The sequence below is a fragment of the Mauremys mutica genome, chromosome 13, assembly GCF_020497125.1.
Source record: "Mauremys mutica isolate MM-2020 ecotype Southern chromosome 13, ASM2049712v1, whole genome shotgun sequence".
NCBI lineage: Eukaryota > Metazoa > Chordata > Testudines > Geoemydidae > Mauremys > Mauremys mutica.
This window is the reverse complement of record NC_059084.1, coordinates 40,402,492-40,414,990: the sequence shown is the minus strand read 5'-3', so window position 1 is coordinate 40,414,990 and position 12,499 is coordinate 40,402,492. Positions and strand designations below refer to the sequence as shown.

The window sequence follows — 12,499 nt, the reverse complement described above, 5'->3', positions numbered from 1 at the left end:
TTTCTTTCTCAGTTCATTGTGTGATGGCTGTGGAGGGAAGGACATAGACAGTGGTGGGGATTAGAGTGAGAGAGGGAGTGGCCCTGATTCCCCGCAGCAATATCTCAATGTGAGTGTCAACAATGCCCAGCACTCGTCACTGCTATTTAACTAGGAGTTGTGAGTTATCACACACGTGCAAATTGACATGGCTCCCTTAAAGTCAATGAAGCTGCATCATAGAATCATAGAATATCATAGTATATTGGGGTTGGAAAGGACCTCAGGAGGTCATCTAGTCCAACCCCCTGCTCAAAGCAGGTCCAATTCCCAACTACATCATCCCAGCCAGGGCTTTGTCAAGCCTGACCTTAAAAACCTCTAAGGAAGGAGATTCCACCACCTCCCTAGGTAACACATTCCAGTGTTTCACCACTCTCTGAGTGAAAAAGTTTCTTCAACTATCCAACCTAAACCTCCCCCACTGCAGTTTGCACCATCTAAAGATCTGCCCCAGGATTGGGCTTGATAAAATGCTGTGTGAAGGATGGATCAAAGTACAACCCAATGCAACATTCTAGGCAAGCTGGATTCTCTCTTGCTACAAACAGCCTGCCAACACAGCCTGATATCCACTCTCCGGGGAAATATGACATAGACTTGCTCAGCATCGTTTATGAGAGCTTGTCTTTCGTGATTCCACTGCAGCACCACATAGATAACCTGTTGCCTGCGTATGTATTGATTTGTGACACAAGATCCCACTTCAATCTAACTGTAACAATGGGGTTGTAGCATCACTCAGCTACCTCTTTGCTGCAACGTTTACCTCTGTCATTTTATGTCTGTGTGGGTCACTGGCCATCAGGACACCTGTGGTTTATTATTGTCTCTGCCACTGACCTGCTCTGTGATCTTGAGCCAGTCACTTCCCCCCTGTGCCTCTGTTTCCCCTCTGACCCTTTCTCTGCTTGGTCTGCTTGGACTGTGACCTCTGTGTAGGATGGGCTGTGTCTTGTTACATGTATGTTCCCATTTACAGCATATGTGTTTAGCCGGCAGCAGTGTGGGACAGAGGATACGGCTCTAGAGCAGGAGATCTAGATTCTAATCCCATTCATCTCCTCTATGTCCTTGGCTGGGATAAGAGAGACAGGCTTTGGTGGGAGGGCTTCAATTCTCTGTTCTCCATCTAAGGCACTAGTATGCTTAGTAAATATGCTGTGGGCTAACAACTTTCCTGCTTTCTCAGTATTGCCATTCAATAAGTGTACCTTTGAAACACAAATATACACAGTTGCAGTAGAGTGTCTGGGTTCAAATTTTACTATTACTGGATAATGTTAATATTCCCAACCTGGTTGAAATCAAAGTTTCTAATCTGGAATATTCAGATATTTTCTGTTTAAATTATTTCAAAGGAAAACTGGGGGTGTGAAAATGGTGGTCGAGGGCTATGACTGTGATGATCAGAAAATTGCCCATCAGGGCTGCCAGGTAAATCACTAGAAACACCAAGAAGTATAAAATCTGCAGCTCCCAAACATCAGAGGATCCCAGGAGAAGGAACTCGGTCACGGTGGTTTGTTTGGACATTTTCTTCCTCAGTTCATTGTGTGATGAATGTGGAGGGAAGAACAAAGACAACAGTCAGGATTACATCTACACCCTAAGTATGGCCCTGATTTCCCTCAGGAATATCTCACTGTAGGAGTGTGAAAGGTGCACAGCATTTGTCACTGCTATTGACTAGGAATGGCAACATAACACACGAGTGTAAATTGGCATGGTTCCCTTAATGTCAATGGAGTTGCATCAGTTTACACCATTTGAAGATCAGGCTCAGTTTGTGACTTGATAAAATGCTGTGTGATAGATAGAGCAAAGCACGTCCCACCCCAATGATCTAGCCAAGCTATTTCCCCTACTGGGGAAATATGCAAACTTGGATGTGGAGGTAATGTATTAAAAAGCAAATGCTGCCTGATTTCCAGTTTCTGAAGAAATATGTCCTGGACTCAGAAAGCATCCTCAATGACAACTCAGTTGTAAGTGTTCCACTGCAACACAACAGAGATGGCCTGCTACCTGTTCCAAAACTGATCTGTGGCACCAGATCCCAGCAGCATTTCCAGTGCTGTGTGATGAGGGGCTAACAGCATCACTCAGTCACTTCTACGTTGTTTAATTTCCCTCTGTGACTGTATATGTGGCCTTTGCCTTTCCGTGGCCATCAGGAGACTTGGTTTCTATTCTAGGTTCTGCCACTGACTTGCTGCGTGACCGTGGGCCTTCCTGTACCTCTATTTTTTCTCCCTATCTTTCTCTGTCCTGCCTACTCCAGTTGGAAGCTCTCCGGGACGCAGGCTGTGTCTTACTATGTTTCTGTGCTGTCCACCTGTTAAGAGTATTTCTGGTTAGCGGGCATCAGTGTGGGACAGAGGATACGATGCTAGAACAGGAGATCTGGGGTCTAGCCACATTGCCCTCTTCTGTGTCATTGAGCAGAGACTGGTTTTGGCTGGGGGCTTCAGCTCTCCATGCCTCAGTTTAAAGATACCTTTATGTATAGATACTAACATTGCCGCTTCCTCAGTTTTAGCATTCTGCAAGAATCTTTTTGAAAGAGCAATAAACGTGATTGGAACAGAGGGTGTTATTGGACAATATCAATGCTGGCCCACTGGCTTAAATATTAGTTTTCACTATGGGGAATTCTATTTAATGTAATTTAATTTTCTATTTAAATTATTTCAAAGGAAAAGTGGGCTTTAATTGAAAAAAAATTGTGATAGGTCTTTGCTATACTTAATATCAATGTATCTATTGGAAATTTTTTTCTTTTTTTTTTAAAAACTCAGTGAAAATTTTTCAGTTTTCAGCATTTTTTATCAGAAACTGTTTGGTTCTTGATTCACTAAACCAAAAAATGGCTTGGTTTCTACAATTTCAATGAAAAGAGCAATTTTTATGCTGGAAAAAAATGGGCAGCTCTAGATATTTGATTAAATGATACTAAAAGTTTCAAAGAGTTCCAATTGTAACTCATAGTTCTAGTATTACATTGCATCAGTATATTAGCACCCAAGCATATTTAACTGAAATAGCAGACTTACAGTATTGGTTTTTGTGGACTGTTTCCCAGGCTCAGAAGCATTGGGCAGTCCACTGCCAGGATTCTTCTGTCACTGTCTGTCTTTGCATCTGTTGATAATGTCTCATCACTATGTTATCCAGCTGCTGTCTCCCAGTCTCTTCGCGATATTCACTGAGTTGCTGGGTCTCTCTGCAGTTCCTAGCAGATGGGGACCCATTCCACAGATGGGTGCTCCCCTCTTTGGGCAGGCTTGGCTGAAATGTGAAGGAGTAAATGGGATTGGGGATTGCAAATCCCTCCCATCTCAGAAATTGATCCTTGCCTGTGCAGGATTCAGACACAGTCATAGCACAGGATATACCTTGTCTGGAGCTAAATAGCTGAATCTGATCTCACCTCAGGAACAATCCACCTTGACAAGCTGCCCTAGCTGACACTATACACCACAGAGGGGGAGGAGCACCCAGCCTGAATCTCACATGATGGCAGCATCCCTGAAAGAACCCTGGATTGAAAACAAGGCAGGGCTGAGTCCCATGTGGCATCCCAACGGGATTGCAGAATAGAATAGATATTGGTAGTACAGACATGTGACCTACAACAGCTCAGAGCCCAGTGGCACCAGAGCCCCAGCAGGCCTGGAATAGTCTGTTCCTTTATTAATGCCACATAAACAGCTCTGGGGGAGTAGAAACTTTTTTCTCTCCTGCATTTCGTCAGCAGCTCTTGGGATGCAGCCACTACAGGAACCCACAGCTGAGGCTGCTCTGGCTGTTTGATGTTGGTCACTAAGAGATAACTGGAGGCAAACACTAAAAGCTTAGTGTAATGTCCTAAAATGGTGTAAACTGGCACAGTTCCATTGAGTTCAGAGAAGTTCGGGCTTTGTACACCAAGTGGAGATGTGGCCCTTTGATTTCAATGGAGGTATTTTGTTTTACATTAGCTGGGGATCTGGCCCTAAAAAAGCGATGAAGCTATGTCAGTTTTCACCAGTTGAGAAAAAGGCCTCATTAACTCCACTGGGGCTACTGCTGATTGACACCATCTGGGGATATGTCCCCTAAAACAATTTCAAATCCATTTTATTTGCCCGTGAATCTGAACTGAATGAAAGATAAAAGTTTCTATCCAGTTGGCATGTTCTTAGCTCTTTGCCCCATGGGATTAATTGCTAGAGTGTAACTTTTAATGGCTAAGGAGCGATTCATTTCCACTGGGGACCGAACTTTGGAGGAATTCAGTGTTGCAGAGATTTTTCTGTATCTGAATGTCAAATTTTATAGGGATGGATGGCCCGGCTTTCTTTCTTTCTTTCTTTCTTTCTTTCTTTCTTTCTTTCTTTCTTTCTTTCTTTCAGAAATTCTATGAACATGAACACAAAAATAAAAGGCACATTACACTGCAGGTGTGATGCTATATGCCATCTTAAAACTGTTTATTTCACACTGATTGTAGGTATGTCAGAGAGACTGAACCAATAAGAAGGGTCAGATCCCCATGTGGTGTAAATCAGCTGTCGCTCCATTGGAGCCAAAGGGGCCAGATCCATATCTGTTGTACATCAGTCCTGCCCACACACATACTTTGTGTAAATCTGTCACAGTACCATTGGAGTCAATGAGGCCAGATGGTGTAAATTTGCCTAGTGCTATGTAGCTATTCCAGTTGACGTGACCTGAGTATCTGTACCATGATCCCTAGTTTTATGTTTGTTTCTATATTTGAGATTCTTATTGCTTAGAACCTCCATCCAATTTTAATAACCCTGAAATAGTCGAAGATCTTGAGATCATGGTTCATAGAAATGTGTGAGGTGGGCACCCAGCTGGGAGATTGGCTGATGAATATATACACATTAGCTCTGCGGCAGCTAGATAACATAACAGGGATCGTGAGGGATCAGAGAGCGGGGAAAGGCTCAGTCACAGACACCCACCCAGAGAAAGCACCTACTCCAGCATGAGGCAGGCAACTTCAGAGGTACTCCTAGAAAGAGTGGGGAGAATTGGTGGCACATCTGTAAAAACCTGGGTTGTATCTCTCAGAATTGATCCATGTGGTAGAGTTAACTCCGCATCTGAAGTTAACATTTTCAGTGTATCAGGTTCTCTGCAGACTCAGGCAGATGTTGTATTGGTTGCATTTGCTATCGTCTTAGTTATGGGTTGTTTTCTAGCTTTCCAGTGCACGAAGAATAGAAAATGTCATAGGTCTCACCCCCACTTAGAGCTGTTGGGTTCCAAAAATGGGGACCTGCATGAATCCTTCTTCTAAACTAAAATCCTAGTTTAGATCTAGTAAAAGCTGCCACCAGTCAGTTTTTAAGTGTCTGACACACTCCCTGTTCCCCCAAAAACTTCCCCTGGGGAACACAGATCCAAACACCTTGAATCTCACCAGAGAGAGAGAAACAGCCAGTTCCCCTCCCCCCTTCCCTCTCTCCAGCCTGCTCTAGAGAGATTACACCGAGTCAAATCCTTGACTCAACACAAAGAGGGACTCACCTCCCCCTCCCCTTCCCTAGTCCTTAGGAAAATACCTTGATTCAAACTCCGTGAATCTCTGCACACAGGGAAGCAGCCCACTTCCCCCCTCCCCTTCCCTTGAATCTCCACAAGAGAAGGAATTAACCAAGTCCAAAGAAAATAATTTATTAAAGAATAAAAAGAAAGTAACTGTCTCTGTGATACCAAGCTGGAACAATACACAGGGTCTAAATTTATCAATCTCTGGAGAGAATCCCCCCTCCTTTCTTTCTCAGTAAAAGCAAAGTAACAGCAAACAGGAATAAAGAATTTCCTTTAGCAAACACACAATTGCAAATATAGAAAGCAACTCAAAAGACTAACCCGCCTTTCTAATTAATACTCACTATTAAATAGTAGGAACTATTCCAGGAGAACTTGGAGACTTGACTGGCCTCTCTTAGATCCAAAGAGAGCTCCAACAAAGAACACAGACAAAGGCTTCCCTCCACAGAGATTTGAAATTATCTTGTCTCTGATTGGTCCTCTGGTCAGGTGGTCATCAGGTACTGCATGTTAACCCTTTACAGGTAAAAGAGACCTTAATCCTTAACTATCTGTTTATGACAGAAAATTACTTTTGTTTAAAAAAATTTAAAAACTGAGATTCTGCTGTAATTCCATCACTCCTGGAGCTGGGGTCGTGGGCTAGATCTACAGTTCTTAACCCTTAATCCAGTTACTAATGGTATCCTAATGTCACATTTCCATATGAACAATTTCTGTAGCTTGTGCTTTGATGTTATGTGATGTTCCATCAGGACTTTTGTGGGCGGCCACCAACTTGATAGGTCTGCAGTGCAATTTTCAGAAGTGTTGAGTGCTCACAACAGCAGCAAAGGTCACTGGGAGAGCTCAGCCCACCTCAGAAATCATGTCCAAGGAGTCTCAATTCAGTCACTAAGGCGGCCAAAACCAATAGGCACTTCTGCCAATTGTGCCCCCAGCAGTATGCTTATTAGACAAGTCACATTCTCTGAGGACTAGAGGTCACTGGAGATTTTTCAATTATTTTTTTTCCCCCAGTGGAAAATTTCAATTTGTTGAAATGGAAATTCTGGAGGGAAAGTTTAGGTTTTGATGAATGTTTCATTGGTCTAGAATGGGAGCTGAACTGAAGAAGAGAGTCCACCCCAAGGGTAGACTGGGGTTAGGACACTAATCTGGGGAGTCTGGGGTCAGTCTAGCAATCATGTTGGTGGTAGCTGTTCCACTTTGTATAAATAATTCCATATGTAAAGCTCTACAGAGCTGGAGGCTATAGCTTGGTGCTTCAGAGGACGTGGGTGAGCTGAGTTCAAATCCCTGCTCTCCCTGTTTTGACCCAGGAAACCCAGAGCTGAGCCCCCACTGGCTTTGGGGGAGAGGATGGGGCCTTGCAGCAGAGTATAAGTGGGACCACAGCCTGGGTTAGGGGGGGATTAGTCTTCCCTGGCCTATTATATCTGCTGCCCATGGCTTTAATGACCCGGCTATTCTGGGGTGGGTGGGTCTTGCTCTTGTTGTTTGTGAAAAATTTTAGTAGGCTTTAGATTAATCCTGAAGGAGAACAGGCTGAAAAATCTGTTTCCCACTCAGCGCTAGCGAGGAACCATTTTGTTCCACATATTTCTCTTCAAGGCCCTTTGAATATCCATGTTCCCCAGGCTGTAGATAAAAGGGTTCAACATGGCAGGCAAAACAGTGTAAAACAGGGAGAGAAGTTTACTGCCATCTGGAAATTCACTGGATCTTGGTTGTAAATAAAGGAGGATGCCAGAACCATAGAATAAAGCCACAACGATGAGGTGGGAGGAACAGGTGGAGAAGGTTTTCCTCTTGCCCTCAGCTGATGGCATCATGAGGATGGTGGTGATGATCCGGATGTAGGACAACAGGATCAGGGCAAAGGACACCATTCCAAAGAAAGTGACCATGATGTAAGTCAAGGTTTCATTCATGGAGGTGTCAGCACAGGCCAGCAGCAGCAGAGGGGCCGGATCACAGAAGAAATGGTTGACCTCTTTGGAGCTACAGAAGGGTAAGATGAATACCAAACTGGTCTTCACTACCTGGGCCGGGATGCCGATAGTCCAGGAAGTGGTTGCCAGCAGAATACACACCTTCTTGTTCATAATCATGGTATAACACAGGGGATTGCATATTGCCACGTAGCGATCATACACCATGATGTCCAGAAAGGAAGACTCTGTGCTCCCAAAGCAAAGGAAGAAGCCCATTTTCATGGCACAGCCGGCAAAGGACATGCGTTTTTCCCTTGAGATGAGGCTCACCAGCATTTTGGGGGACAGTGACCGAGGTTTAACCGACCTCTAAGGCAGACAAATTAGAGAGGAAAAAGTACATGGAGGTATGAAGGGTGGGATCCACCAAAGTTACAAGGATAATGAGGAGGTTTCCCACCACAGTGACCAGATAAATGGCTAACAGTGCCACAAAGAGTAAAATCTGCCTCTCTGGAGAGGCAGAAAATACCAGGAGAAAAAACTCAGTTACCACAGTTTGATTCAAGATAATCATTTTTTCATAAGTGTTCACTGGAAGACAAACAGAGACAGGTATTACATGGTGTATCCACCATCTATAGGTCTCCTATCAACCAAGATTGGATACCTTTCTTCAAAGGTCTGTGGTTCTAGGGAACCACAGCAACCAAATAGGCCTGCAAACGGGGTACCATTCCCTTCCACAGAAAATGTCAAAAATTGTGGTTTTCATTTGGAATGAAACCCAATTTCAAAAGATTGAAATCTTTCATGAAACAGAATCACTTTTCTCCCTCAACTCAACTCATAACTAGAGCTGGACAAAGTATTTATTCTGAATCACAGTCATTTCGAGTGGGCTTGAATGAAATAAAGGACTATGCATCCGACTCCACCCCTTTGTTCAATGATACCTTAGTCACCAATGGGCGCCATTAATTTCAAAAGAGAATCTGTTACCTTTTCTCTCAGGCTGGGATTTTCAAAGAAACCTAAGAGATTTATGCTTCTTGCTTTCAATTAGATTTATGCACTTGAAAATTCCAGTCTCATTGCTGATTTCAATACGACCATTCAAGCAGTGAGGTACTAACTCAACATGTATAAGAATGTTGATCTGTGCGATCAAGATTACTTGAGACAAAAATCCCATTCACTTGGATCATGATTTTCTTGAGTCTAATGCTGGAAAGTCATAAATATTTCACACGGAATGTATTCACACTCCATTCCTCAGGGCCTGATTTCATAATCAGATTCATGTGGATTAACCTGTAGTCCATGTGTGAGAACTGAAATCAATGTTTTCTCCCTTTCCCCTATGTTTTACCTGACTTCTCTATTTAGAGTAAAAATTCTTTGGAACAGAGACTTTCTTTTATTCTATGTTTATCTAATACCTAGCCCTATAGGGAATAGCAAAATGAACATGGTAACTACTACTAACAAGAATGTTACTCTGCATTGGCATAAAGGAATATCTGCATGAATCTTGTTTCAGAAGCAGGTTATAGCTTCAGTTAGATGCTTTGATTGATAGAAATCATCATGAAACAAATGACCAGTTAATAATGGTTGTCACAGTTCAGGGCCAGCAGCACCTCTGACCTCTCTCAGCGTTTCCCTGAGGGCAACCTGTTCTGGTGACAGGTCTCTTGCCTTCACCTCTCTGGGGTGGAATCCTACAGTTCTCCCACTATCAGACAAGGGTACAGCCCGTTGGGTACCAACTGTGTTTGCGCCTCAGGCCCAGCTGGATTTGGCTACTGTACAAGGCTTCTCTTTGGGATCTGGGACTAGTGGTGAATCCAGTGACCACAAAACAGCCTTTTCAAAACAAAGTATCGTTTAATCTCAACAGCAGGAATCAAAGCATAACAATTAAACAACAGAAGGCTTACATGTACCTGTCTTACTTAAAGTTTATTCAAACACCCATGCTTCTAGGACTGGGATTCAGTCTGTTTTCTCCTTCTTCCTCTGTTTGTCTCTGCCAAGCTCCAAGCCTCTGGTTTTCATTGACTGCAAAGTTGTTTGATTCAGTTTTCCCACTTGAATCTCTCCCCCCACCCCCATATCAAGTTGGAGGTTCGGACCCAGTCACAAGTAAACATCAAAGGAATTGACACCTAAATTGTATTGATAAGTATTGGTGAATGGTGCAATCTGAAAATTATACCTTTCTTCCTGCCTACCTGCAGTCCACTTTGTGAGAGTTAACCTCTTTGTAACAATATAGCAACCAACATCAATTCAAACAAACAAAGAAACTGATGAACGGAGAATATTGATAAAATAATATAGACAACTTCCACATCCCTCACAATGATAATAATTCTATTTACCACTAAAAACTTTGGCAAATATCAACAATGGAAATGTTTACCTTTATATATAAAAGGAATGAAAAAAAAATACCAAGCTTTTATTGAGTTGATAGTAAGAGATTAACAATTCCAGCAATCAAACACATAGAATTTGCCCATTTTTTAATGTAATGATTAATGATTAACTAGACAGCTAGATAGTCATTATGTCTTAGGGAATTTTCTTTTTCATGCTTTTTCTCTTCATTTTTTGTACTGAAAATAAAAATCAAACAAATATTATAATTTTCATCCTTTTAAATAATTTTACATTAATTATCCAAAACATGACAGCCTAAAATAGGTATACTGCAATACTTTTGGCTACTGCTATTAACAAAGTATTTAACCCTAACTCCTAGTACTGTATGGTTAGCTTCCCATGCCTCCTTTTCACCTTTGCCATGTTATTGATGTTTATATGGATCATGACCACAGCAGTCTCTGGAATCTCTCTAGTCTGTTGACTAGAGCTGGGTGAAAGTTTTCCAACATAGCAGTTTTCCATCAAAAAAGGATGATTCAAGTAAATAAAAAATAGAATGTACCAACGTTGTTGTATTTTGACTGAAACATATAAAATGTTTAATATAATATAATATAATCATTGAAATGATAAAGTCAAAATAAAGGGCTTCAAACTTTAAAAAATGAAACATATTGACCTGATTGAAATAAAATGTTTTGGTAAGGTTGTTCCAATATTTCCAAATTGAGGAGAGTTTTGGCATGTTGGTTTCATGGGAAATTTCAGAAAAATGAGCAGCAAAGAGTCCTGTGGCACCTTATAGACTAACAGATGTATTGGAGCATGAACTTTCGTGGGTGAATACCCACTTCGTCGGATGCATGAGTTTTTCTTCCAGTTTTGGATGAATGAAAGTTTCAAAATGTAGAATTTCCTGTGGAATAGAAATTCCAAGATTTGACCTGCTCTGCTGTCAATTTAACAACAGTCTGCACTCAGAGCCATTCTCCATTTCAAATTAAACAAGCCATGTCAGCAATAGGTAGCATTTTCTGTAAATTTATCTGGAGCCAGATCAAAAACATTCCCAAGGAATTGTGGGTTACAATACATATGTTTATCCAAAGGTCCAGGCCCCCTTCTTGGTTATTCACAGCACAAGAAGTAATAGTGCTAGCACTGTAGCATATAGAGGCCTCTATCACCAATCACTTCCCTGTTGTGCTGGGTGTTTCACACACATGTAGTAAAGAGACAGCACCTGCCCCAGAGAACTTACGGGCAGGATGAAACAGGTGGACAAGAAAAGTTCAGTAACAATGGGTAAAGATAGGAAGAGGTCTGCATCTCCCTCACCGTTTTCCTTTGCAACCCCCTCCCAGATACACCAGGTCTTTCACCAGCTAACACACACTAGCTTTATGGGAAAACATAAAATATTCCAGTCTGTCAATATCTCCTATTCCTTTCTTCCAACTCCTGGATGGACCCACATCTACACGGCCACACTACACACCCCTCATCAGATCCCTACCCCAATAATTCCACTTCTTTCCAAGCCCCCTTTATTCCCTTCTCTCACTAGCATCTTTGCACCCTTACCCAGGCTGCCAGGCTGAGATTTTCAAAGCTGCCTGACAGTTTGGGCACCTCATTCCCATTACATTTCACTGGAATGGTACCCAAAGCCATGAGCTGCCTTCCCTGAACCAGTTCTGCACAAACATCTCTCTCCTCCTTCATTTCAGTCTTCGGACCATCACCTTATTCTAGAATGCCTCCAATAATATTTCCAGTCCTGAAAGAAAGAAAGAAAGAAAGAAAGAAAGAAACTAGGATGCCTGTGCTACTAGCCAAGCAATGCTCATTGCCCAGTTGCGTGTGTTCTGTCCCACTCCATCCATCCATTGCCTGTTGTTATCTCCCCTAGCATTTTGTCTTGCCATGATCAGCTGAGTCAATAGGCTCTTAGGAAAAAAGACCATGTCTTTACTTCCATTGTAAAGAACAGTGCATCCCACCTAGCTCTCAATACACAGCTTAAAGAATAACGTGAGACAATATCATTATTAGGTCTCTAATAAAATCAAGAAAGTTTCTCACCTGCCTTGAGAACAAAGGGCCATTTCTTCTGTGGCTCAGCAGGCAGCTATAAGTGTGAGCCAAAGAACATGTTTAGGGATACAAGTCCCTATGGGTGATCTCACTGATCTCCACAAACAACTGCAGCCTCCCCAGAGCATTGCCCGCCTTGAACACCAGTGTGAATAGTGAGGATTCTTGAAGTTTAACATAACCAGCTAATGTTTCAGCACTCGAGTGAGTAACTCTTCCTCCAGTAGTTAGTCTCAGAGTTCTCCTGCCCTCCTCAGCAACGATCACACATTGCCCAAAGGAATAAGGGTGGCAGGACTGGGTCCTTAAGGGAATGTCTATATCGTAGATGGGAGTTAGCTTGGTTCCAGCTAGGGCACTAAAACTAGCAGTGTGGACATTGTAGAGATGCAGGGGATGAGCTGTGTTTGAGAGCCAGATCTGCTGCCTGAGACACAATATCTACACTGCTAGTTTTCGGT

The 12,499-nt window shown here is 42.5% G+C and overlaps 1 protein-coding gene across 1 annotated transcript; it reads right to left on the bottom strand.

The window, feature by feature from the left end:
- Nucleotides 1-7,184: 7,184 nt before the first annotated feature.
- On the bottom strand, nt 7,185-11,666 carry LOC123347317 (olfactory receptor 10A7-like). Its single transcript, XM_044984736.1, is given in 4 exon segments — nt 7,185-7,889; nt 7,891-8,141; nt 10,504-10,522; nt 11,526-11,666. Coding segments are annotated over 4 exon segments (1,116 nt in total).
- Between the last annotated feature and the right edge of the window lie 833 nt (nt 11,667-12,499).